The sequence below is a fragment of the Gnatocerus cornutus genome, chromosome 7, assembly GCF_029298725.1.
Source record: "Gnatocerus cornutus isolate USDA-ARS CGAHR chromosome 7, icGnaCorn1.1, whole genome shotgun sequence".
NCBI lineage: Eukaryota > Metazoa > Arthropoda > Insecta > Coleoptera > Tenebrionidae > Gnatocerus > Gnatocerus cornutus.
This window is the reverse complement of record NC_142239.1, coordinates 2,466,118-2,490,404: the sequence shown is the minus strand read 5'-3', so window position 1 is coordinate 2,490,404 and position 24,287 is coordinate 2,466,118. Positions and strand designations below refer to the sequence as shown.

The 24,287-nt window shown below is 37.7% G+C and overlaps 1 protein-coding gene across 1 annotated transcript; it reads left to right on the top strand.

Moving 5' to 3' along the window:
* Positions 1-14,666: 14,666 nt before the first annotated feature.
* LOC148170664 (uncharacterized) lies at positions 14,667-15,251 on the top strand. Its single transcript, XM_088042215.1, has one exon. It carries the CDS (start codon positions 14,667-14,669, stop codon positions 15,249-15,251), a length of 585 nt encoding a protein of 194 aa, XP_087898341.1.
* The last annotated feature ends 9,036 nt before the right edge of the window (positions 15,252-24,287 follow it).

The window sequence follows — 24,287 nt, the reverse complement described above, 5'->3', positions numbered from 1 at the left end:
TTCATGCCTCCTTTAGTTCGAGTTCGAGGTCCCTTGCTCGCCCCACAAACTGAGCATCTCCTACACCATCGTTCGACATCCTCCCGGCAGCCAACCCAGTAATACCGCTGCCTAATCTTACTTAAGGTTTTGTTCACTCCGAAGTGAGCGCCTGATGTCCCGTCATGGACCTCTTTGAGTACTTGAGGAACTCTATTCTTGGGCACTAGTAACTGGGAGGTTACTTTCTTCCCGTCTGCGCTTTCCCAAGCCCTTTTCAGTACCCCATTTTCTACTCGCAGTGAGTCCCACTGCGCCCACATTGCCTTCAACCCTGGACTCTTTTCCGAGACATCTTCCCAACGCGGCCTTCCATTATCCGCTTCCTTCCACTCCAGCAGTGGCCCAATTTCCTGGTCCGCCTGTTGATCCTTCCGAAGATTCTCCGTAGTCCAGTCATCATCACAACCGATAACCATCCTGTTTATCGGCAATAGCCCTTCAATTTTTGCGCACTGCTTGCAATCCTTGCAAGGTCTTCTAGAGAGAGCGTCAGCGTTATTGTGTTGCTTTCCTGGTCGATGTTTGATTTTGAAGTGGTATTGCTGCAGCCGCTCAATCCACCTAGCCACTTGTCCTTCGGCGTCTTTCATCTATAGTAACCACGTAAGGGCAGCATGATCAGTCCTTATCAAGAACTCGTGGCCAAACAAGTATTTGTGGAAATGCTCTACAGATTTTACAACGGCCAACAATTCCTTTCTTGTAGCGCAGTAATTTCTCTCTTGCTTGCTCAACACTTTGCTGTAGTACTCGATCACTCTCTCTTCTCCATCCTGCACCTGCGATAACACTGCTCCAATGCCGATGTTACTGGCATCTGTGTCCAAGACGAACTTTCCATGAGTCCTGGGGTAGCTCAAAATCGGGCTAGTGCACAAAGCTAACTTCAGTCGCTTGAAACTGCTTTCGCAGTCTGATGTCCAGTTGAATGATGCCTTTGCTTCCGTTAGTTTGTGCAGAGGTGCAGCAATGTTGGCGAAACCTTCTACAAACCGCCGATAATACGTGCAAAGTCCAATAAAACTTCTCACATCGTGCTTGTCCTTGGGTCTGGGCCATTCCTTAATCGCCTGAATCTTATCTTCGCAGGTCTTGATTCCTTCAGATGACACCGTATGCCCCAGAAACTCCACATTCTTCCGAAATAGATGGCACTTTTTCGGATTAAGTTTCAAATTGGCACCCCTAAACCGGTCTACCACTTCTTGAAGGTTCTTCAGGTGTTCATCGAAGTTTTTACCCATGACCATAACGTCGTCTAAATAAACCAGACAAGTTTTCCACGTCAATCCACGCAACACACATTCCATTAGTCTTTCGAATGTAGCGGGTGCGTTGCAAAGCCCAAAAGGCATAACCGTAAACTTATAATAACTTGTAGTAACGCTCTAGCGTGTCCCAAATCCGCGCATATTTCTAAGGAAAAAAAAAATCAAAAAAATAAAGCAATTCAAATATACCGCCACATTCTTGCCAACCCTGGCACAACTATATCTCTAGGCGGCAGCCATACTTCATTATGTTTAAAGCATAAAGCCCTATTTAGCTAAAATTGCAACGTCTCCAATTGGGGCAGATATGTTGGGATGGGAGGGAAGTGATTATTCGGACGAGAAACCTTATACAATTATAATCGAATTTCATTAAATTCATTTGATTAAATAATTGTATGGCGGTTTCTCGTCCTCTAATCACTTATAATAACTTGTAGATGTTTAAAGCTGCGTTGCGATTTTTCCCTTAGACAATCATCAAAAAATAAAACTATTTAGTGATGTGTGGAAGAATACATGAATACGATTAAAAGATTTACTAAAAAATTAGTGATGCTACCCTATATTAATTATGCTCCTTCCAAAGGTGGTATGTACCTTGTACAGGACAATTATAAAACCCTTCGAAGGACAAGGACTGTTCTGCCTAACCAGCGATCTTCCAAATTACATCTATGGAAATTCCCTGTCTTTTAACAACTAAGTTAGATGTATGTCTTGCAAAATGAGAATATTTCTCAGTATCAATACCAGCTGCAGAGAAAGAGTACTCTTGATCCATCTACTGATGTTTTGACTAGTTGCCTTCCTGAGGTTTATCTGGGTACCTAAGAATGAATATTCAATACCTCCATGAATGAAATCTTGTAACGTAGTAAAATGGACGCTACGAGTAAGTTTTCATCTTCTTAAAAAAAAAGAGAAGCTGCAACAGGAATGAATATCCGCTTGCGAGCTAGTGTTTAATGCATTTAAAATCTTGATTTTATCCTCTCCATTTTGGTAACAAAAAATTTGCACCCGATGAGCAGTAACCAAAAGTCAGTGTTTACCTCGCTTGTAGGACAAATTAATGAAACAATTTAAGATTTTAGAATTAAAACCAAAAATAAGATATATTGAAGCACTGGAGAAAAGCTGCATCCATACGTCTTCATATTTGAACTTTCCTGTTCTCAACTTACAGATCCTTTAGGTACATATATTATTAAGAGGGGATAATAACAGATAATCTGGTATAACCAAACAAAGCAACGTGCTGATCTGTGACATCGTAACTATTGTTTTTGAAATAAAAACATTTTGTAGGAAAGACAAGCATGACTTCATTCTCCTTCTTCTTTTCACAATAGTCCTACCACCAATTGTGTGTGTTGATCTGTAATCGATACTAAAAAACAAGGTTTCCTAATAGCATCAGAACCATGCTTGTAACGGTCAGTTGGGAACCACTAATATGCCTTCAGCTTGGTCATTAAAGATCTATTTAGGGTAAGAAAAAATTTGTCCAAGTTACTGTAAATAAATGCATCCATCGCAAAGGAATTTAAATCTCTTAGCCACGAAAAATATGTATCATATTGTTATTCCAAATTGAACACAAACTGATCCAAAAACCTGTACAATCTGATTAAAAATTGTATAATTTGGTCTCCATCGAGATCATTCAAGGATCGCGATCAGCGAAAACATTTCGTTAGAAGAAATGTATAAAGCATCCAACCATCTTCCTATGCTCGCAAAATTGCCAATCCTTCTTGTTAGCCTGAAAAGTTGTGAATTCCCATTCAATTTATGTAAGAGAAGACTGTTGTGTTGTCCTTTCTCAATGAAAAACATTACCTTATTACAGCTTCGTAAACTTTGACGAAGCACTTGGTACCTAAATAACTGTCAAAAGTTCAAGATCATTATTGTAAAGGGTTTTTGGTTCATTGCTGAGCCTCAGCGACATTTTTGTTTCTATTTTGGAGTTCCTAACTGGTGGAAATTTCACAAGACATCAAAAAACCCATTCATATATCCTCAGTTTATACCTGCAAACTCCTAAAAACCAGATTCTGTAACCAGCAGTCGGTACGAACAGTTTGGTCACTGCGACGTCACCCTAGCTGTCAGTAGAAATAAAACACATTGTAAGCAGTCTTTTCTCAATACAATATATGAAAGAGATCGTATTTTTTACATTGAACTCCACCAGCCATAGTGCCCGACCTGAGCTGGATGCATCGTACTTTTAATTTCCAATGATTCATTTCGTATTGAATTATATGCTTTTGCAATATTCGAGTGCCACCCTTCAAGATCCTGTGAATTGCTTTAGCAATCAACATATTGGAGTTATATTTTCTGAGGACTTGGTGAAAAATAAGTAAATTCCCCTTGAAAAATTTGCACATAGAGCTAACCGTATTTTACTGCTGGATATGCTGATACCAAAAATGCTAACCAATAAATAAATGTCCCAACGGTACACGTGAAGTGTCGTTGAAAACATCAAATCTTCTTGGAGGTTTTAGTTTTCTTGTCGTCAAGTAAAAGAATAAGGATGTTGATAGTATCAAAAACGACGACTTAAAAATTTGTCTTGGAAGAGAAGTAGATTACTTTTGTCTCTGTTTGTAATGAAACCAAGTTCCTCTAATAGAGTTGTTGTTAGTATCGGATTGGATGAACACTGAGTGGGAGTATCTCCAAGTATCCTATCGGGGTAACATCTAAATAGACGATAGAGAGGATGCCTTTGTTTCCTAGCCAAGTTGCAACGAGTTTCATTTTAGTAAAAAACCAGTACAGCTGAGTTCAGCTCAAAATCAACCAGCCAAATTCATACAGTATATCCTGAAACCAAAATCTGAAAGATACTTTCGGTGTCCACTACGAACGGAAACAACAAAATAGGTTAATTTTGCCATAAAATTACTTCGTTTCATCGACTTGATTCGGTACGATAGTCCTCCATTTTAAATGAAGAGAATCAACAATGTTTATCAGCTCTCTAGGGTTCAGTATGAACCGATTACTGTCACAGGGCTTTTCAACTAGGAAGTGGTAGTTTGGGGTGAGGTTCCATAATCAGATTGCCCCCTTGCGAATTAAATCGTCAATGGCCTTGAAATTCCTATGTGTTTTGTTGGAGAGACTAGTGATTGAAGAACCAGATTGTTATGGAGTTTTAAGAAAGGGAATTTTTAACCCTTAATCCATCAGAGATTACCAAGTGATTGGTAATTTGTTTCCATTTCTGAAGAGTGCTGTGGCACCTACAACGAATATACTTACGGTATATTTCCGTCTTGTACCGCGACTCTCTCGTTAAATACGACGAGGCTCTCCGGTTTAACGATGCCCATGGCCGTCTCCTTAGGTTCGCTTACTCCCCCCCCTTTTCTTTGAACAAACCTAGCTGGAAACCTTGGTTGAGAGACACCCTGAACGTTTGGCGTGCTAGCTCCAGATAGTCTTGGCCACTTTGATACGTTCTCATAGACCTGAACAAAAAACTTGGTTTGATGGAAGGGACAGCTACAACGGCGCTGAAGAGGCATAAGCCTAAAGCGGCGCTTTCAACAGTATGTAATACATCTTTGTCTGTATTGTTTACTTTGACTTGTACATCTGTTGAATAAAATACATTTTAGTACTACTGTCACAACCTGTCCTACAGATGTTGAAGGGTAAGTAAGCTTTGCCGCCGTTCGACGGATAATTTCGACAGGGGTCAGTTAGTAAACGACATGAGTCTACATGGTTCATGGTACTCATAGTTTCCTTCCTTATACTGTAATTGTTGTCATCGTTCTTTCCTGAAAAACGGTTACCTTTTCCAACTGGTTTTGGAAACCTGCAAAAGTCAAATCCTGGCGTAGTTTGTTAGCGGATGACAGCAATAAGTTGGTGGCAGATGACAGCAGGACGTTCTGAACCAACTTACGGGGCTTTGAGGACTGAGCAATTTGTTGAAGTGGCTATTTTGGACATAATTGTCTCCCTAGGACCATAGGATCCGTTTTACTGAAGATTGATGCAGTTGAAATTCTTAAAGCTGGGGACGTGATGGGTCCTCTTCAAGAGTGTTCAGGATTTCCGGCCCCAGCAACTCGACAGTTTTATTTCCAGTCTTGAGAAACTGGAGTTAATTGATGCCACTTTAACACTATCCCCGAATTTGGGGTGAAAGAGGTTTGCCACGTGGATAGTGCGGGGTTCTGGGGTTTGTACTCTGCAAGAGCTTTACCCGTATGTGACTGGGATCGCCACGCGAACCCCCTAAATCCCAGGATGTAGAGGTTCTGGATAGCCCCGTTCATCTAACCTCAATTCCCGGGTTTTCAAGCGCTTTGCAAAATTCCTGCGGGAAACATGCTCATCCTCTGAGTCGGAGGTGACTCTATGCTGTTTATGTTTGTCCATTTTTGCTTCTAAAGCTACAAAAAAACGAATTAATACCTGAATATGGTGACAAACACACTTGCGGTTTGGGCGCGCAAAACGTAATGAAGTATGGCTTCCGCCTAGAGATATAGTTGTGCCAGGGTTGGCAAGAATGTGGCGGTATATTTGCTTTATTTTTTTATTTTTTTTTTCCTTAGAAATATGCGCGGATTTGGGCCACGCTAGAGCGTTACTACAAGTTATTATAAGTGATTAGAGGACGAGAAACCGCCATACAATGTTGCAAAAACACCATAACTGAAGATATTATCGAATACCCATTGAGACAAAGGAAGTGTTTTGAAGATCGGTTGTTGACATTTCACGATTGGCCGCTAAAAGAGGTTGATCCATTAAAATTAGCCCACAACGGGTTGTACTACCTGAAGAAGTTCGATATTGTGCGCTGTTTTCATTGCAGCGTCGAGCTGGGAGCATTTCGTTCAACGGACGTAATTTCCGAATAACATCTCAAGTATTCAAAGGATTGTGGGTTTGCAAAACTCTGTGTTACCAATAAAAAGTTAATATTTTATAGGATTGAATATATCTTGAGCATCCTACTTATTATAAGATTTGTATGTATGATGATGATGTTGGTTTATAATAAATACTGTTAAAGAAATGTTGACCTTGATTATCGACGAGACGTTGACCGAAGCGATGCGCGAATTGCACACGTTTACAGCATGGTCGAAATTAGTTGCACACCTATGACTCGCCATTGCAGACTGCAGCTCTACGGTTTCTTTTTAAGATCGAGAATCGATCTTCAGAAAAACCTTTCAAAAGTTGTAGCAGCAGTTGCTGCTTAAAAATGACGGAAAAGTTAAGCAAAGCTCCGGCGATAAACTATTTTTTAAGCAACCTTGAACAGTAACCTTAAAACAAAAAAAATGCTACCGTGTATGAATTGAAGAGGCTAATGGAATAGAGGGTTAGTTCAAGATGTGTTCCGAGGAAAATACTGTTGACTATGTGTGTCCTCCATATGCAAACCCCATGTTGGTGGGTGAGCGTATGTTCTTTTTGAACAAGAGCAAATCAAAGTATGTGAGTGTCGGTTTAGATGTGAACGTTCGTTTTACCTCAATTATCCATTTGGGAAAAATACTTGGTGTACCAAGTGGGTGGAGCTGACAAAAGAAGAATTTCTCACTTTTCTACAATACAAAGAGTGGATCTTCAGCGCTTTGGTTGGGAAACAACCAATGAATATCATAAAATCAACACCCACATTCACCCTGAGAGTAATCTAACAACAATACAATATATTGTTGGTCCAAAAGAACAATGGTATGGATCATTATTTATACTTTGGAAAAGAGTCGCTGCAAAGATTATTTCAACTGAAACCAGTACTCAATGATTATTTGGGGAAACTAGGGCGACACCAATTTGAGAAATTCTTTGAAAACACCAAACGAAGGGTAATTGCTAAGCATGGTGGCGACCCCCTTAAGCATATAGAAGAGATGACTTTTAACGACACCCCTAACAACAACATATTGATGGAGTCACGATACAGATATCCCGAGTTTATTATAATACAACTAAATGAGTTTTTTAGATGTAAAATGTCATTTTAATGAATAAACAAATGATTAAATATATTTATTTTATTAAAAAAAAACATGTTAAATAAGGATGTTTGATAGATTAATCCAAGAGTTGTGCTTATCATCCATTTGCCACCATTTCACATAAGCCTATTTTCCTTTCCTGCGAAGTATTTTTTCAACCAAGTGTACGCCGTGTAATGAAGGTGGTACTAATTGTAATTCTCATTCTCAAGACCTCATTTAAATATTTCGGTAAATAGCCCTTTTGAAAAAATAAGCGATATTTACTAATTCTTACGACATCATTCAGGTGAAAGCAAGGTGTTTTAGGATCGACAGTTTTTAATTTATCGTATACATTATGTAAGATGTTTTTAGCATTTCTTTTATTAACTTTTCTGGTAAATTTATACGACTAAAAATGCGCGATACCTGCAATGACCTCGAATAGATTACACAGATGGGCTTAATATCTGTCAGGATTTTCATACAAAATCAATTACATTAAGGGAGCAGAGAACAAGATAGCAGATATGCTGAGTAGACACCTAATAAAAAGCACTGAATCACAGCCAGCTAAAGAAGAAAGTTTAAACCTGGTGATAACTGTAAGCGCATCAGCAATCGATATGGCATACTTCTCCAGGAAGTAAGAGATATGCGAGCAAGAGTGTCTGTCATGGAGACAGAGAATAATAGCACGAACGAAATTAAGAACACAACTGTCAGACGAATTGCACGCAAGCCATTTAGGCATTGTAAAAATGAAATCTATTGCACGCTGTAGTATAGTCAAATACTGACTACACGCCAATAAGTGGGTTAGCCAAGGTTGAGGATATTGATATTTAAGACGGTAGAAATTAGAAGGGAAATAATTATTGTTACGAGTATTTACAAGAATGTAGCGTGTTCACGATGTTGAATAAATAGTCGAAAATAAAGTCTAAGTATTTTGTGTTCCGAATCCTTCAAGAAAATCACCGACCGATGTCCCACGTTCTCGCATGGCGATCCTGCCACCGAAACTAATGGAAAATTGACACCAAATAACCAAAGATGTGCGGAGCAAGACAAACAAAGTCAGAACAAATTATTGTGGAAGCCGCCGGAATGGGAAAAAACAAGGCAATAGAAGAAAAACTGGAATTAAATAGGACGGAGTGGATGTTAGTGATTTTCTCCAAAAAGCAAAAATCAAACAAGAAGTCGAACAAGAACACCTGAGGAGATCAAGAGCCAACAACGACGAGTCGTAATGAGTAAGGTGAATACTCTGTATCAATCAGCTCTAAGATAAAAATAGTTATATTTTCTCTCATAAATAGAGTATTACCGTAACATAACCTACAAAATTAAAATCAAAAGATAATTTAGTACAAGATTAAAAAATAATAATTTTATTTATTTTGCAAAAACAAATTTAATTATACTTATGATAAAACTGAAAGCATTATTAATTTGATTTTGTCTTTTCAGATTATCAGTATGGATGAATCTGTTTGTATAATCTGCAATAAGGCAGATGATAAGCCGATGTGTGAAATAAAAAAAAACAGCTCTGAACCGTTTAGTCATCTCCAGCAAGAAAAGAATCGACAATAAATACAAAAAATTTGAGACTATGACGTCTGCTTTTATTCATCGAACTTGTCAAAGTCAATATAATAGTGAAACTGCAATAGCAGCGTTCTGTAGTTCAAGATCTAAAAAAACCAAGGAAGGAAAAGAAAAAAATAAAGACGCCCTTCAATTTAATTTTCAATCTCATTGCTTCCTTTGCAGTGGGTTTTTCGGAAAAATTTCATCTGTTCAAAGTAACGATACAAGAGATAATATATTACAGTATATTCGACGGTGATGGTCTTGAAGATTCCCAAGATTTGCTAGAATCGGAAAACGACGAAGGAATACCATCAAAGAGCAGAAATTATTGAACTAAAAAATTTTCCGAAGAACATTTATAGTATTTATAGTATTTATAGTATTTAGTATTTATAGTATAGTATTTTTTATGACAAAAATATAATAAAACTGTAATAAACCAGCTTTTTTACTGAAAAAAAAATTATAACATCCTCATTTTTTAGATAAAATTCCTTTAAATCCAATCTTGAATATTTTTAACAACCATTTTCCCATGTTTTATTTTGCAATCTTAATGTTTGATGGATTGAAATTTTTTTTGTTTACCGGAAATCGAGATAAACCGATTTTAACCCTTAAAAACCAACCCTCTCCCACGTCCCGACCTCGAATCGACCGTAATTTATTTTTCCTTTCATTTTTGTAATATTGTCAACATTTTCCAATAGGTTTCATTCTACTACGATTTTTTTGCACTTTTTACCTTTTTTGAAGGCTTCGACACTGGTCTAGTTAGGTTAGTTATGGTAGTGTTAAGTGCAAAGCGATAGTGAAGTGCATGGAAAAAAGAAATGGACCTTCTTCGGGAGTTCCGGTACGAAGACATTAGAGTTTTTGCAAGAAACCTAGGAAAGGACAGCATCGAACGAAGACAAAACATTGAAACCACCAAAAAGAAGAGAGGAAAGGTTGGTCATTTTCAAAATCGATGTTTAGCTTTGCAAAATTTGTTTAAGGCAAAAAAGAATGATGTAGCGGACATTCAAAAGGTAAAACTGTACGTAGACGGTATAAATTCAATTATAGCGGAAATAAAGGAAATTTTAGAATCTAGACGGGCGTTGTCTGCGGGAACGTCTAAAGAAGCAAATATAGAGAATAAAAATAACACAAATTCAGACCTTTCCTCAAACATAGGAAAATTTGAACTTAAAACGGCTTCCAGTTTGCTTCCAATAATGAATGGAAAAGAACAAGTCACAAAACAGCTCATAGATGATACAGAACTGTACGATTCATTGTTGGACGCAGTTGTACGAATAAAAATTTGAGAATTTATTTTCAAGCAAATATTCTCGTGACAAACAGCGAAATTGGGTTACCCGAAATTGCAGAAAATATTTTTGCAAAAATATTTGCAGAAAACTTAAAAAATGTTCTAAAAAAATCACAAATAATTTCACAATTCTGCGCAGTAACAATGCGCCAAGTGAAGAGAATAAACCCCCCAAACCGCTGATTTTGGAGGTTAACGAACAGGAAAAAAAATTTTTGCATTAATTTTGTGACAAATCTTGAACGTCCATTTAAAAGAAAAATTCTCAAATTTTTCTTCGTAAAAATTTGTGAAAAATGTGATTTTCTTTAAACCGCCTTTAAAGAGTTATCGATAAATTTGTATGGGTCAATAAGTACAGCATATGATCATAGTAACTATATTACAACGTTTATTTAATCGTTTACCTACCTTTACATAAATAAATATGTACCTACAATTATCGTTAGACGATTAGACAATTAATATATTTATAATGTTTAAACAGATACATGGATGTGGATGTGCTGTATCAGGATGGCATAAATCTTTGTTCAATTGGGTGGTTTTGTGGAAGAGACAGGCAGCCTGGTAGGAACCGACAGGAAGCCAATGGTCAAGCGTTAAAGTTGTTTGAGCATTGTGGAGTGGTACCGACGCGAGACCAACAAAATGCGCGTTGTCCTGTTTGCAACGTCCTATTCAACCGAAATCCTTCTGTTGTTTTGATAGGGACGGTAACAGACAATGCAAGAGAGGGATGGCGCTTCTGTTGCCCCTGTAGTGCTCAGGTATTGCGCTAAGGTGCTGAAGTAGCAACCTGACTGACCTCCTTTGCGAAAATATAAATAGTTGCTATTGTAATAATATGACAATTGGTAATTGGTAGATTGAGTCTACACAATGTATTGTAATTAAAAATAAATCATTAATTGTAAAGTGTTCGTTTTAATAATAACGACATTACACCCCAATGGCCACAAACGTTCACGCTTTTGTGGCACCTTCCTCGAGCGTGCTCGGCTCAACGATGTGGGGGGATCCAGGATTCTGAAGATAATATGTTGCTGGTTACAAGATATGATGATTGTCAGGTCATTTTTGAATAACATCTAAAATTGATTGGAATTTCAGACTTAACACAAGCTGCTTGTTACCAAACTGTGCACTGTACCACCGACACCATCAACGCGTGGTACAGTTATTGTCTTCGTTCCGTTCCGATCGGCGGTGACCACGATATTGTGTAGATTGACGAAACCCATCTCTTCAAACGGAAGAACCATGTTGGGAGATACACACAGTGGACGCATCATTGGCTATTTGGGGGAATCTCACGCACTACTGACAAGAGGCTTGGAGTGGTGGTGACAGGAACAGGGTTTTGCCATTGATGCAGCAATTTGTTGACTCCGACTCGGTGGTATTTTCGGACGAATGGCGAGCATATCATCAAGTAGTAGGACAAGCATTTGCTGGTCACATGATGGTCAATCATAGCGAAAACTTTTTATGTCCACCAAAGGATGAAGACCCACTTTGGGCACCGGCAGGCACATTTCATCCCAGATGCCTGGAAACATTTATCGGTCCTCGTCCTCCAGGTATGGAACAAGCGTATCGCGTTTCTACGAACAAATGTGAACGCTCCTGGAGAGATTTAAAGAAGACGCTGCAAACGGTGAATAATGTTGAGCTGACCGATGGTGATATTGGAGTATTGATGTATCGACACACCATCTTGGACAACCATCCCGACTTAACGGCCAAATTAGTTTGTTTTCTAAGAGATGTTGCTTCAGCAAATCCGGGCTTCAGAGAAAAGATGCAGGTTGGCATTCACAACTACGATTGTTATGAATGCAATCCATACTACAACTAGTAGACTAGTGACAACTTCTAGTTTGCTTCCAATAATGAATGGAAAAGAACAAGTCACAAAACAGCTCATAGATGGTACAGAACTGTACGATTCATTGTTAGACGCAGACGAGAAAAAGCTTCTAACAAAATATGTGTTAAAAACTAGACGCCAAATTTAGGCCAAGGAACGAGTATACGTCAAATGCACTACTGTTAGGACACATGCGACGACTGCTTTTATCAAAAAAATCTGCCGCCTGTTTGTCTTTACAATTGAATCAGACTAGACAAAACGATACAGCACAATTGGAAAAGAAATTCTGGGTATTGTCTTTGCGACCATATTTATACGGCCGAAAATTCACAGTTCATACAGATTCATCGACCCTTAGTATATTTATTCGGTATGACCAATCCATCTAGTCGTCGAACCAAATTTCGTTTTATTTTCGAAGAATATGATTTTATTGTCAAATACATTAAAAGAAAAGATAACGTGACAGCCAGAAAACGGCGAAAATCAGCGAGAAATCGCCGTTTTGCATCCAAATAAGCGAATTTCTCTAAGAATTTTAATGATTTCGTGCAGATTTCTGCTGTTTTCTTGCAATTCAACCGTTGAATCTTGATAAAAATTGATGGTTTTATAGATTTCAAGCTCTACTTTGCGAAGGATACATAGGATACGACGAAAGCAAAACAAAGACGTTGGATACGTTAGAACAAGTAGATTCTTCCCAAAAATGGAAAAAAATTAACAAGCTTAAGTGGGACGCTACTCTGTATGAAAATGTAGAGCTTAAGGTTGGAAGCCACGTGGACATTCAAGATACATCGACAAAAGTAATTTTTTTAGATCCAAAAGACCCACAATTGTGGGATTTTATCAAGTTAGATCAAAATCTAGAAACCGAATCAAAAAATTTTGAAACTGGGTTTATTCCTGGTGCTCTTTTGATGTTCCGATCTGGTTAGTAATCTTACAACTCTGGTTTCACATGATTTAACAATATTGATTTATAGGTACGAAATCTGGAGACTATCACGATGATATGAACCACACTAATTTTATGAATTGGGTGAAAAAGCAGTTGGTTCCTAATTTGCAGCCCAATTCTGTGTTAGTCATTGACAACGCGTCCTATCACAATGTGACAACTATTAAGGACCCTACGTGAGCCACCAAAAAAGCAGACATGATTTCTTGGCTTCGGCAAAGGTACATTTTTTTTAATGAAGGCAGCACAAAACCTGAACTTTACGAAATAATTAAATTATATAAAAATAAGAATCCGCAATATGCGTTAGACACATTTATGAATGAAAAAGGATTTTATGCATTTCGTCTGCCACCCTATCATACCGAGATGAACCCTATAGAAAAAATTTGGGCTTTGGTAAAAAACTGGGTGGCAGCTCGAAATCTAACTTTTAAGTTAGGTGATGTCCAAAATTTGGCTAGGGAAAAATTTTCACAAATAACTACTGAAAATTGGTCGAAAATTTGTCAACATGTGGACAAAGTTGTCGACGAATACATGAAAAAAGAACATATTTTAGATGGACTAGAAGACAATATGTCATTTATTGTGAACACTGGCGATTCAGACGATGATATATGGTCTGATGAAGAAGAAACTGAGGATGGTCTCAGCCTTTCGCCATTAGTGCATTAATGTTGAAATTTTAATAAACCTGTATCTATAAACGTTGCTATGTTTTATTTCACAAATATCCGCATTCAAGTCATTTTCTTTAAATTTGAATATTTGAAAACTTACACAGTAGCAGTAGCAGTAGCAGTGGTTATAAATTGCTTTTTATTTTTTTTTTAATTAGCATGTTCTTTATCAAATGGAACATAATAATGCGAAATTCTTGAAGTAAAAATCGTGTTTGGTACACTGTTCAAGTCAGAAACATCGACTTTAAAAATTAGTTTAAATTTGCGGATAACCCCAATTATAACTACAACGTGTTTATAAATGTTTCTAGCATCAAGGGTGGCTATGAAACGTCAAAGAAATGTGCCGCTCATTACAAATGTGGGTTTCGATTTGTCAACTGACATTGCAGTTAACCTCAAACATAAAGCAAAGTAAGTTTTGAGAAATAAACTGTTCCAATTGTAGTTTAAAACCTGAAAATCGAAAACTTGGGCACAAAACCGTAACTAGAACGTCATTGAAGTAAGTAACATAAATAATTTTCCTGATAGTTATGTTCATTATGAAAACAAAGCGGCAAAATAGTGTACGACAGGAATTCCAAAGCCACGCTTGATGCTAGAAACATTTATAAACACCTTGTACAAACGGTTACGCCACTGTTCTTTTCACGCTTGTCAGATCGTGATGACTCACTGTGTACATCCGAAAGTATTCGTACTCTACCCCTTAGTTTTCCGCTCGAGAACCTCAAGTCATTTTATCGAATTACCTAGTAGGGACATAAATATTGTTACAATTTTAAACCCTTAAATCGTGGTAGGCACGTTTGACATTTTATAATTTTGACAGTACATTTGTTACAACCAAACCCTAAGATATTTGTGTGTAAAAAAACTTTTAAGTTACGTATTCTTTTACGATGAAATCGTCTAATGAAGAAAATCGTATCGCTGTTTTGGCACTACATAGGTGTAAAATGACTAAAGGAGATATTTTCAAGAAGCTCCAACCTCTTGGTATCAGTCGTATGTTTGTATACCGGTGTATTAAATTATTTGACGAGACTGGAGGAATAAAAGACCGCCAGCGCACAGGGCGTCCTCGCACGGTACGAACACCACAGGTGATCAAAGCTGTTGAAGCCCGAATCCGAAAAAATCCACTCCGGAAACAAAAAAATGTGGCCCGAGAGATGAATATCACACCGAAATCAATGAGTCGGATTATTAAAAAGGATCTGGGACTTGGGGCTTTCAAACGCCGTACTGGGCAATTGCTCACTCTTGCCCTGAAGATAAACAGGGTAGTAAAATCAAAAAGATTGCTGACGAAGTACGCGGAAAGTGGATACAGAAAAATCCTGTTTACTGATGAAAAAATCTTTACGATTCAGGAAAAATTCAACAAACAAAATGACAGAATCTATGCGAGGTCATCTCGTGAAGCTTCCAAGCTAGTCCCGAGGGTGGAAAAAGGCCACCATCCAGCGTCAGTAATGGTATGATGGGGTGTGTGGGGGATATGGTCAAGAAGGAGGAGATCAAAAAGGATGATGAGGCTCCAACTTGATTCGAATTTCGCACATAAGGCCAAAACTACCCAGACTTGGCTTAGCACCAATTTACCAGCTTTTATCAATACACAAGAATGGTCATCAGGCAGTCCAGACCTCAATCCACTGGACTACAAATTGTGGTTTGTTTAAGAGGACATGGTGTGCCATAAGAGATACTCAAACATCGAGTCTCTCAAACAAGCTCTAGTACGAGCTGTGGCCAATTTTCCAATAGAAAAGGTGCGTACTGCTATTGACGCTTGGCCGGACAGACTTAAGGCCTGTATTAAGGCCAAAGGAGGGCATTTCGAAATTTAACATATTTTTTATATTTCAATTGTTTTAAGAAACACTTAAGTAAAATTTGTTTTAAATGTCATTTGAGTTTTTGATTTTATGGAAAAAAATATGTGTAACAGTATTTAAGTCCCTACTAGCTATGTTCAGTTACGCCAACGCCTCTTGAGATTAGGTTATAAGTACCTGTCGTTCCTATCAACTTAGAAGGGCGAGTTGGTAGGCAGTTTTAATGCTCTCACCGACATGTGAGTGGGGACACATGCCGTAGCGTTAAGCTCACGTCTTTTGTGTACATCATCATTTTGTAAAAGATACAAATCTGAATTAGATAGAATTATTAGATAAATTGTTCGATCAGGACCTGCTTCACAGATGTCTTGACTTAGCAATTTCACAGCACCTACACATTTAACTTTGAATTAGTCAGAATTTAAACAACCATGTAGATCTTTTAGGACTTGATTAATAGACAATTTTCACTTCAGTACTTTTCATTTCATTCACAGCCTTATTTCAGTGACCTTCTGCGGGGGTTGCTGATAGTGTTAAACCGCAATGGCGCCCAATCTCGTTATCATCTGTCTGGTTTTGGAAATTTAAAAGAATCCTTACTGCGACCTAAATGCTCTCTGGCGTAAAACTGCCGTTTGCTTTTGTGTGCGCAGTTCTGTACCAGAAGTCGTTTCAACCTAATAAGGGCTTTATTAAAAGAAAAGTTAATCGGTGGGGAGCAGTCAATAGAAGTAAAGTCCCTGAGAAAGACATTCAACGGGAATCAATCGGCGATCTTAATAACCAACGAAAGATAAAGATTGGTCTTTCTATATGTAATATTTCAGAAATTAGAAATGCAGAGAAATGCTATAGATGCTGGGGTTACGGACACATAGCAGAAAATTGCACCGACGTTGACAGGAGAAAAAACTGTCAGAAATGCGGAAAGGAGGGCCACAAAAAAGTGGAATGCCAAGACGAAGCCTTCTGTCCCCTTTGCCAAGCCAAGGGACACGAGGCAGGAAGCTATATGTGCTGGAGGCTGAAGAAAGCGCTGGCCTAGCCCGAAGGGCTAGTAAACCAGCAAAGTGCTACAGGGTGCCGCAGATCAATACAAACAACAGCACGGGGTCCCATGACATAGCCATGGCGACGGCCGCAAAAAACAAATGAGATCTTATTGTCATAACTGAGTCACACAAGCGCAGTACAAACAACAGAAGAAACATCTATTGTAATAGCACAGGAACTATGTAGTGACAATAATTTCAACTTTCAAGTTTGTGAGTTTGCATTAAATTTATTGGTCGAAAATACGTTTCTTTCGATTGTCGAATAAAACCAAAGCTCAACTAAAGAAACCGTTACATTATAAAGGAAAGGTATAAAGCAACTTGTAGGTCTTCTAGTAATTTCAACTTTGCAACCGTTTTCTACTTTTTCAGATATAATAAGCGTATTTCGCCGAATGTTTTCAATAATTTCGCAATAATCTTTTTCGCTCTTGGGTATCTTGTAACCCGCTATTTTCCCCAGACACAAAATATGCTTTTTATTCTCACCCAGTCCACCCAACTAGATATAGTACCAAAGTTGTAAAGCTGTATCTAGACTGAGCTGGATATTCATTTGTGTTGTAAACTTTGGAAGTGAACAACAGTGCTATCATGACTTGCTCTGAATTTTACGATTATAAAAGCAGGGTACGTATAATTACTTAAATTATTTTGAACAATTAAAGTTATGAATCTTAACTAATTGCCTTTTATTTTGTGTTCTTAGAGCCCAATTTCATGTTGACTTGTGGCATTGCAAATCAGAGTTCCGCCTTAGCAACCCCAATCAAACTGATGCTACCTTAGCAACTGCGTCAACGCAATTTTGCGCCACTGACATGAAATCGGGCCCTTAGTTTACTAGACTTATGGTATGTTAAATACATTGTACTGATACACAATTGTTTAGATTTTAAGAATGTTTGGGCTAACTTTAAAGAGCTAGAGGCTAAATTCTTGCACTTCGGAGTACAAGACGTATATTCAAACATAGAAGAAATCAGGCAAAACATTTTCTTGATATAGTTTGTACGGTGAGAGATTGAATGACAGAAAAGTCACTAAATCTACGCGATAAAAAGTGTATCATACGCGCGAAATTTAAAATAACAAAATAAGCCCATTTACTGTCAACTCTGTCAACCCAGTTCGCGTAGGAATTTAGGGTTTTTAGTGTATTTTGTAGCATAATTTGCTGCCAACTTATATGTCAACTGTCAAAATATCCCAATCTCTCACCGGATATACTATACCTGAGTACTTCTCCCTGGCGCATTGCGTTGCGGAGAACCTCAGAATGGGGCGCGGTATTGCTGTGGACTTCCGGTAAAACGATAATTATAATTCTTTATCTTCATTATTATACCATCAACAATTTAGGCAAAAATTCGGCAGAGTTGACACTCTAAAACGACAAGGGCAACGAACGGGAGGTGTTGCTGTGTGGCGGTTTCCTGTTCGTAATATTTTTTTGGCCTCATAAATTGTAAACGTCAAATTAATATTCAATTGACATCTTCGGAAACATATTTTCAAGCGCCCTGGACGTTTACACACGCCGTGCGGTAAAAAATGCCCAAATCGTCTGCTCTTCAGATGCGTTTCTAAATTAATAGTTATTTACAGTCGCGTGTGGTAACTTACATTTTACAGCGCGAAATCAGTTTGAAGCACGACGGCGTAGCCGGAGTGCTTTAATGATTGAGCGCTGTAAAATGGTTAACGCACAAGAGTTGTATTAAACTTTTTGGCCGAAAAATTTTAATTTAAATAATTGGATTTTTCAAAATTTATGAGAACTGTCACATCTGACATTTGTAAATTTCATCATCTGTCAATTCTGTCAATTTTGTAGTTGGTGCACAAAAAGTACACAAGATGGCGCTGTATAAAAAACATTTTAATGTTACTTTAAAAATAAAAATATTGTCTTAATTGATAATAATTTAGGTAGATTCCACTTTGGTGATCAATCTTCATTATGGTAAAGTGATTTTAATTTATAAACGCATGTGAAGAGCATGTGTAAACGTCCAGGGCGCTTGTAAATCTAGTGTTTCCGAAGATGTCAATTGAATGTTAATTTGACGTTTACAATTCATGAGGCCAAAAAATCATTTTACCATAATAAAGATTAATCACCAAAGTGAAATCTACCTAAATTAGTCAGATGTGTGTCAGATGTGACAGTTCTCATGAATTTTGAAAAACCCAATTATTTGAATTAAAATTTTTCAGCCAAAAAGAGTAATACAACTCTCGTGCGTTAACCATTTTACAGCGCTCAATCATTAAAGCAGCCACGCCGTCTTACTTCAAACTGATTTCGCGTTACTGATTACCACATTACTAAAAAAATTTTCGCATGGGAAACCAACTTACTTTACACTTTTCCGTTCGTTGGTCCAATTGAGAGATATAGCAGAGATAACTTCGAGATCGTCAAGTCTTATGGCAGAGTTTATCCCATTTTAAAGCAATCTCGTGTCTCTGTCTGATGCGCATTTTTCCCACTATATCGTACTCTGCCGTTTAGGTGGGCTTAATTAATAGATGGCCCTACCATCGCGTTTAGTACCAGCGGATGATATTAGATGGATACCAATCGCTAAACTGTCAAAAGTCAGTCAAACAGGAAACTGTAGTAAAAATTTGCACAAATTTGCAACTAGTTCGCATGCGTATAAAGTTTAAAGAACTAAGGGAATTTACAATTAACAACACGATCTTCAAAATTTTTAAAATGTGGACTTAACGTAAGTTTTCAATTTCAATATCGCTAGTTATATGTTTGTTTTCCAAGTGATCTTTACATCTTTATCCTTTTTAAGGATACCATTCTAAAATTATAAGTCAAATTTAGCTGATTGGGGTGACCCCGTATAAAACGTTCTGATTCAGACAAGTCATATTCATTATTTTAGTTTTTATTGTTCTCTTCTTGTCATATTTCTAGTTATCAAGATTTGCAAATCGCATTCTGGTTTTATGGCACTACTACTTGTACAAACGATAATTTCCTTTAATACTCTCCGAGGGCTTCACCGTCAGGACACAAAACGCCTAAAAACTCTGTCCATGATTCACACTGAAAAATGCGAATCCTTGAGTGTTTTTAAGACGTAATGAAAATTCCTACCTGCGTACTATATTATTTATGTATGTATGTTAGTCTTAAAAATGTTATTACACAATCATATTGTGGTCTTAAGATCTCTAACTGTGTAATATATGATTTTTTATTAACAAGAAAATAGTCTGTACTTCCTTTGAAATTGAAAATAATTATGTAATAAATTATTTGTTAAACCAAAGAGTTTTATTTACATTAATCTGAATGCGAAGTGGTTAGAATTGCATTAAAATTACAATTTATGTTAATTATTATCGTTTAGATAATAATCGACATAAATTGTGATTTTAATGTAATTCATAAAAATTACTTTGAATAATGAAACCCCAGTTCAGTTTTTAAATCGAGCGCCTTTTGACAAGTAGCGGCATCTACACGAACCAGGCCGCAAAGTCGACCAGACAAGTTCTCAGGAGTAGAAAAGTTCCCGTACTTGGGCATCTCGAAGTTATCTCTGGATATAGTAACAAGAGAGCGCGTCTCCCACTTGGCCATCCCGCCAATCGGAAGCAGACTCGACGGCCTTGAGTGGCTTCCTCCGAAAGGCTTTCCGACGTCAAGAGGTGGGTGAGAAGAGACTGGAGGGGAATTAACTATCACCTAACCTAAGCGCTCACCGGACACGGGTGTTTTTCCAACTACCTGGAGGGAATAGGTAAGTTGGACAGCGACAGATGCTGGTTTTGCAAGGAGGCAGACTCGCCTGAGCACACATTGTTCAGGTGCGAGAAATGGAAGGAGCTGCCTGAAAAGACGCAAGGAAAACTGAAAGAAGAACTCTCACTACCTTCACCAAAAAGGAATTATACATCGCAATCTTAAACCTGGAAACATTTTAATCGACGATGATCCCCACGAAACATGACCGAGTTGATGTTGAGGAAGCGGGAGAACTGGGAGATAATCTCCACAATGGTCGAAAGCATCCTTAAAGAATGAAGAATTTTTTAATTATATTAATAATAATAAAATTTCTAGACCTTACATGATTTGAAGGCGAATGTCAAAAGAAAACCGCGAGCCATAAATGTAGACATGTTTTGAACTGGTGAGGGCCCCAGTTTACAAATATCTTTGCAGGCATTGGAAGAAAGATTATTGCCATTACTATCTCCAGTTATTATAGCAGGTTAGACTTCAAGAGAAAATTTTGGAGAAGCTGAGAAAAATTCTTTTTGTTGACGTGAAAAAAAGATTACCTGTGTTCAATTTTTAGCTAGTTGCTCAAACCGACAATAATGAAGAAAAACCAAAGTAGGACAATATGAATAATTTCTTTGTGGATAACTCCAATATAGTTTCTGTAAATTAATATTTTTCATTTATTTATTCAAATATTAGGAAAGTTCAACCAAAGAAAGAGACCGCAAGCGGAAGAATCTTCCGGATCTACAAAATATGATCAAAACACATGAAAAATGCCTAAATAAATTGGTTAGTTCAAATAGTAAACTGGCCGATGCGATTTTAGTATTGTTATTTCGAACATGTATAAGCATGGCTAAAATGTTTGGTACTAATTTGGATAATACCAATAATCTTGTGACAAACTTTACGTGTGATGTAACGAATAAATCAACTTGTATCTACATAGCCGAGATCATTCTCAGGAACCACAAACCGATAATAAAACTGTCTGCTGGGAGTATGTAGACGCATGTCACATGTTAGAACTTATCCAGAATTGTTTATGTATGAAGAAATAATTAACACACAACAGCGGTGGTCACATAAAATGAAATTATTTTGCAAAATTAGTAACCTTCAAATAGTAACGTGTGAGCAACATTTTTTTTATGGAGTTGGCCATGACCGAGTGAGACAAACATAGAAGTCATGTCTACGCAAAATTCATTTAAAGTGTCATTTGAATTTGACAAGTTGATTTAAAACACAACGACTTTCGTGTTTACTGCCGAACTAAAAAGACTCATGATTGAAATATACTTGAGGAACGATAGAAAAGTTGATGGCATATGGGTTTATTCAACTGAAGACGCTTCCGACGATTTTCTTATTGAGTTTCCAAATCTAGCTGTCCCATATGACAAAAAATCCAATTTACTTTGAGAAAATTTCTTGAAAAGTGTGTGACATGCAGTGTAAAGTGATTCAACAATTTATTCCATTGCATCTTCTTCTGCTGTTGTCGTTAAAATTTGTATAATTACTGACAAGAGTTTGCAACAAATAAAAGCGCAAAAAAATATTTTCAATATCAAAAACCTTGAGCACACGTTGTTCAGGTGGTGCGAGAAATGGAAGGAGCTGCGTGAAAAGACGCAAGGAAAACTGAAAGAAGAACTCTCACTACCTTCAGCCAGTGTAGCCCTAGAGAAGGCCGACGCAAGAGAAGTAGTTTATCAAAAGCAAGTGAAAATAGTTACAAGATCGACACAAGAGAACGAGGAGCAAATTAAACTAAGTGAAGAGAAAGAGAGGCAAAACAGAAAAGGGTGCATTCGAGAATCACTGGCTGACCGGGAAAAGGACGTTCACAAGTTTCTCAATGTTGCCGAGCTCAAGTGGCCAAAGGAAATGTATGCGAATACAAGGCTGGAACGGAAAGCACAAGAGGAACAAGAAAGAAACCTGATGCGCATACGCATAGGGGGATTAAATCCTGGACAAATTGGGCAATGGGAATACCCGGATCTGAGAAGGTGGAACTCAATGGTCCCAGTAGAAGGGGACATTGAGGGAACAGCAACAAGCATTAAGACCACCAGCAACAGAATTGGTTGGGAGGAAAAAAGCAAGCAGTGAGGTGCCCAAACTGCGGTGCTGACGAGAACTCCGTTGAGCACACGTTCTTCGTTTGTCCCAGGTGGAGCAGATGGCGCACAGAACTGCAAGTAGAATGAAACACCAAAGTTACTCCAAAAAATGATACAACATATGTATGATCGAGAGCAGTAGCTGTGCACCGAATAGGGAAACTCGTGAATCCAAGGTGTTGGTTGTGTGAGGAGGAAAACGACACAGCAGAGCATACCTTGCTTGTTTGCAGTAATGGAACAGATTTGGAGAAAAATTGACGAAAGAAAGCCTGATCAGCACAATGCTGAAGAGGCAGAAAGAATGGAGAGAGGTGGAAAAAATGATAAGGACAATCATGAAGGAGAAAAAGGAAATAGAAAAGCAAATGAAAGCGTAGAGAGCAAGAAGGTGTGGTAGGAGAGACCTATGCCATCTTGAGGTGGTCCCCTTTGGCATAGGGCAGAGAAGGGGATAGGTTTTAGTGGGTTAGGAGACCAGACTTCTCTAGGCATAAGATCTTCAAGCGTTGTTTGGTCCTTAAAGGATTTCCTATCCCCCTCGCCCTAAGAACAGTTGAGGCCGGGACAAAAAAAAGTCAAGTCAGGTCAGGTCAGATCAGGTCAATTTTATACATAAATGCATATACAGTCGACTCTCGTTAATTCAAACTCCCACTAATTCGAAACTCTTGGTATTTCCAACCAAAAGCTCAGTCCCTTGGGAATCTCTCACTAAATCGAAGTTTGTCAATGCATTTTGGTACACTTGGTAATTCAAAGTTGAAACGGAGGAAAGGTTGACCGGAAACACTCAGTAATTCGAAGTTTGTTCCAAGAAACTCTCAACAATTCAAAGTCAGGCCATCAGCAATGCATTCATGTCGTCTCTTTCCTCTTTGTATACCTTGTTTTTAGGTTGTAGAAAGGCTGACCGGGAACACTCGGTAATTCGAAGTTCCTTCCAAGAAACTCTCAACAATTCGAAGTCACGCCATCAGCAAATGCATTCATGTCGTCTCTTTTTTCTTTGTTTGCCTTGTTTGTAGGTTTTATAATTTAATTTGGGATCGTCTGAGTTTGACACGTGCAGCATGGCTTCCAAAAAATACAAGTGTCTTTCCATAGTGGAAAAAAAAAGCAATTGCGGCGGTATGTATGTATGACTGTATGTCTACTAGTAACAATGCAATAACTTTACCATAACTTTCAAGAAGATAACAAAAATGTATGCGAAGTTAAAGCTTTATGGTCCAGAAGATCAAACAAAACAACTAAGCCGGCCAAAAACAATATCAAAATGGCACGTTCCGGGACTACATCGAATCCTTATAGCTGTGCTAAGAACACAGATAGCCTTTTGGTTTGGATTGATAATTTGACTCCTTTAGCCGCAGCTATATATATATATATTTAACCATATTAAGTGAAATTGGATGCTTTGTATCAGATACTAGCTAGAATAATATAAAGAACAATATGTAATATTTATATAGTTAGTCTCATTAATATAATTAATCCTATTATAATAATCTTAGGGCCAGTTGTATAAAAATTGATTTAATCCGAGATTTGATAATGTTGACAATAACAGATACACACAAAAAATGTACATAAGCCTGAAAATAAGTATACGGTTAAATTTTAGATGTCCTTGATCCCGAAAAAAAGAATGACTTTGTTTCAGGAAAAAACAATCTATGTAATGCTAATAATGAATATTCCACCACCATGTATGTCGACAACG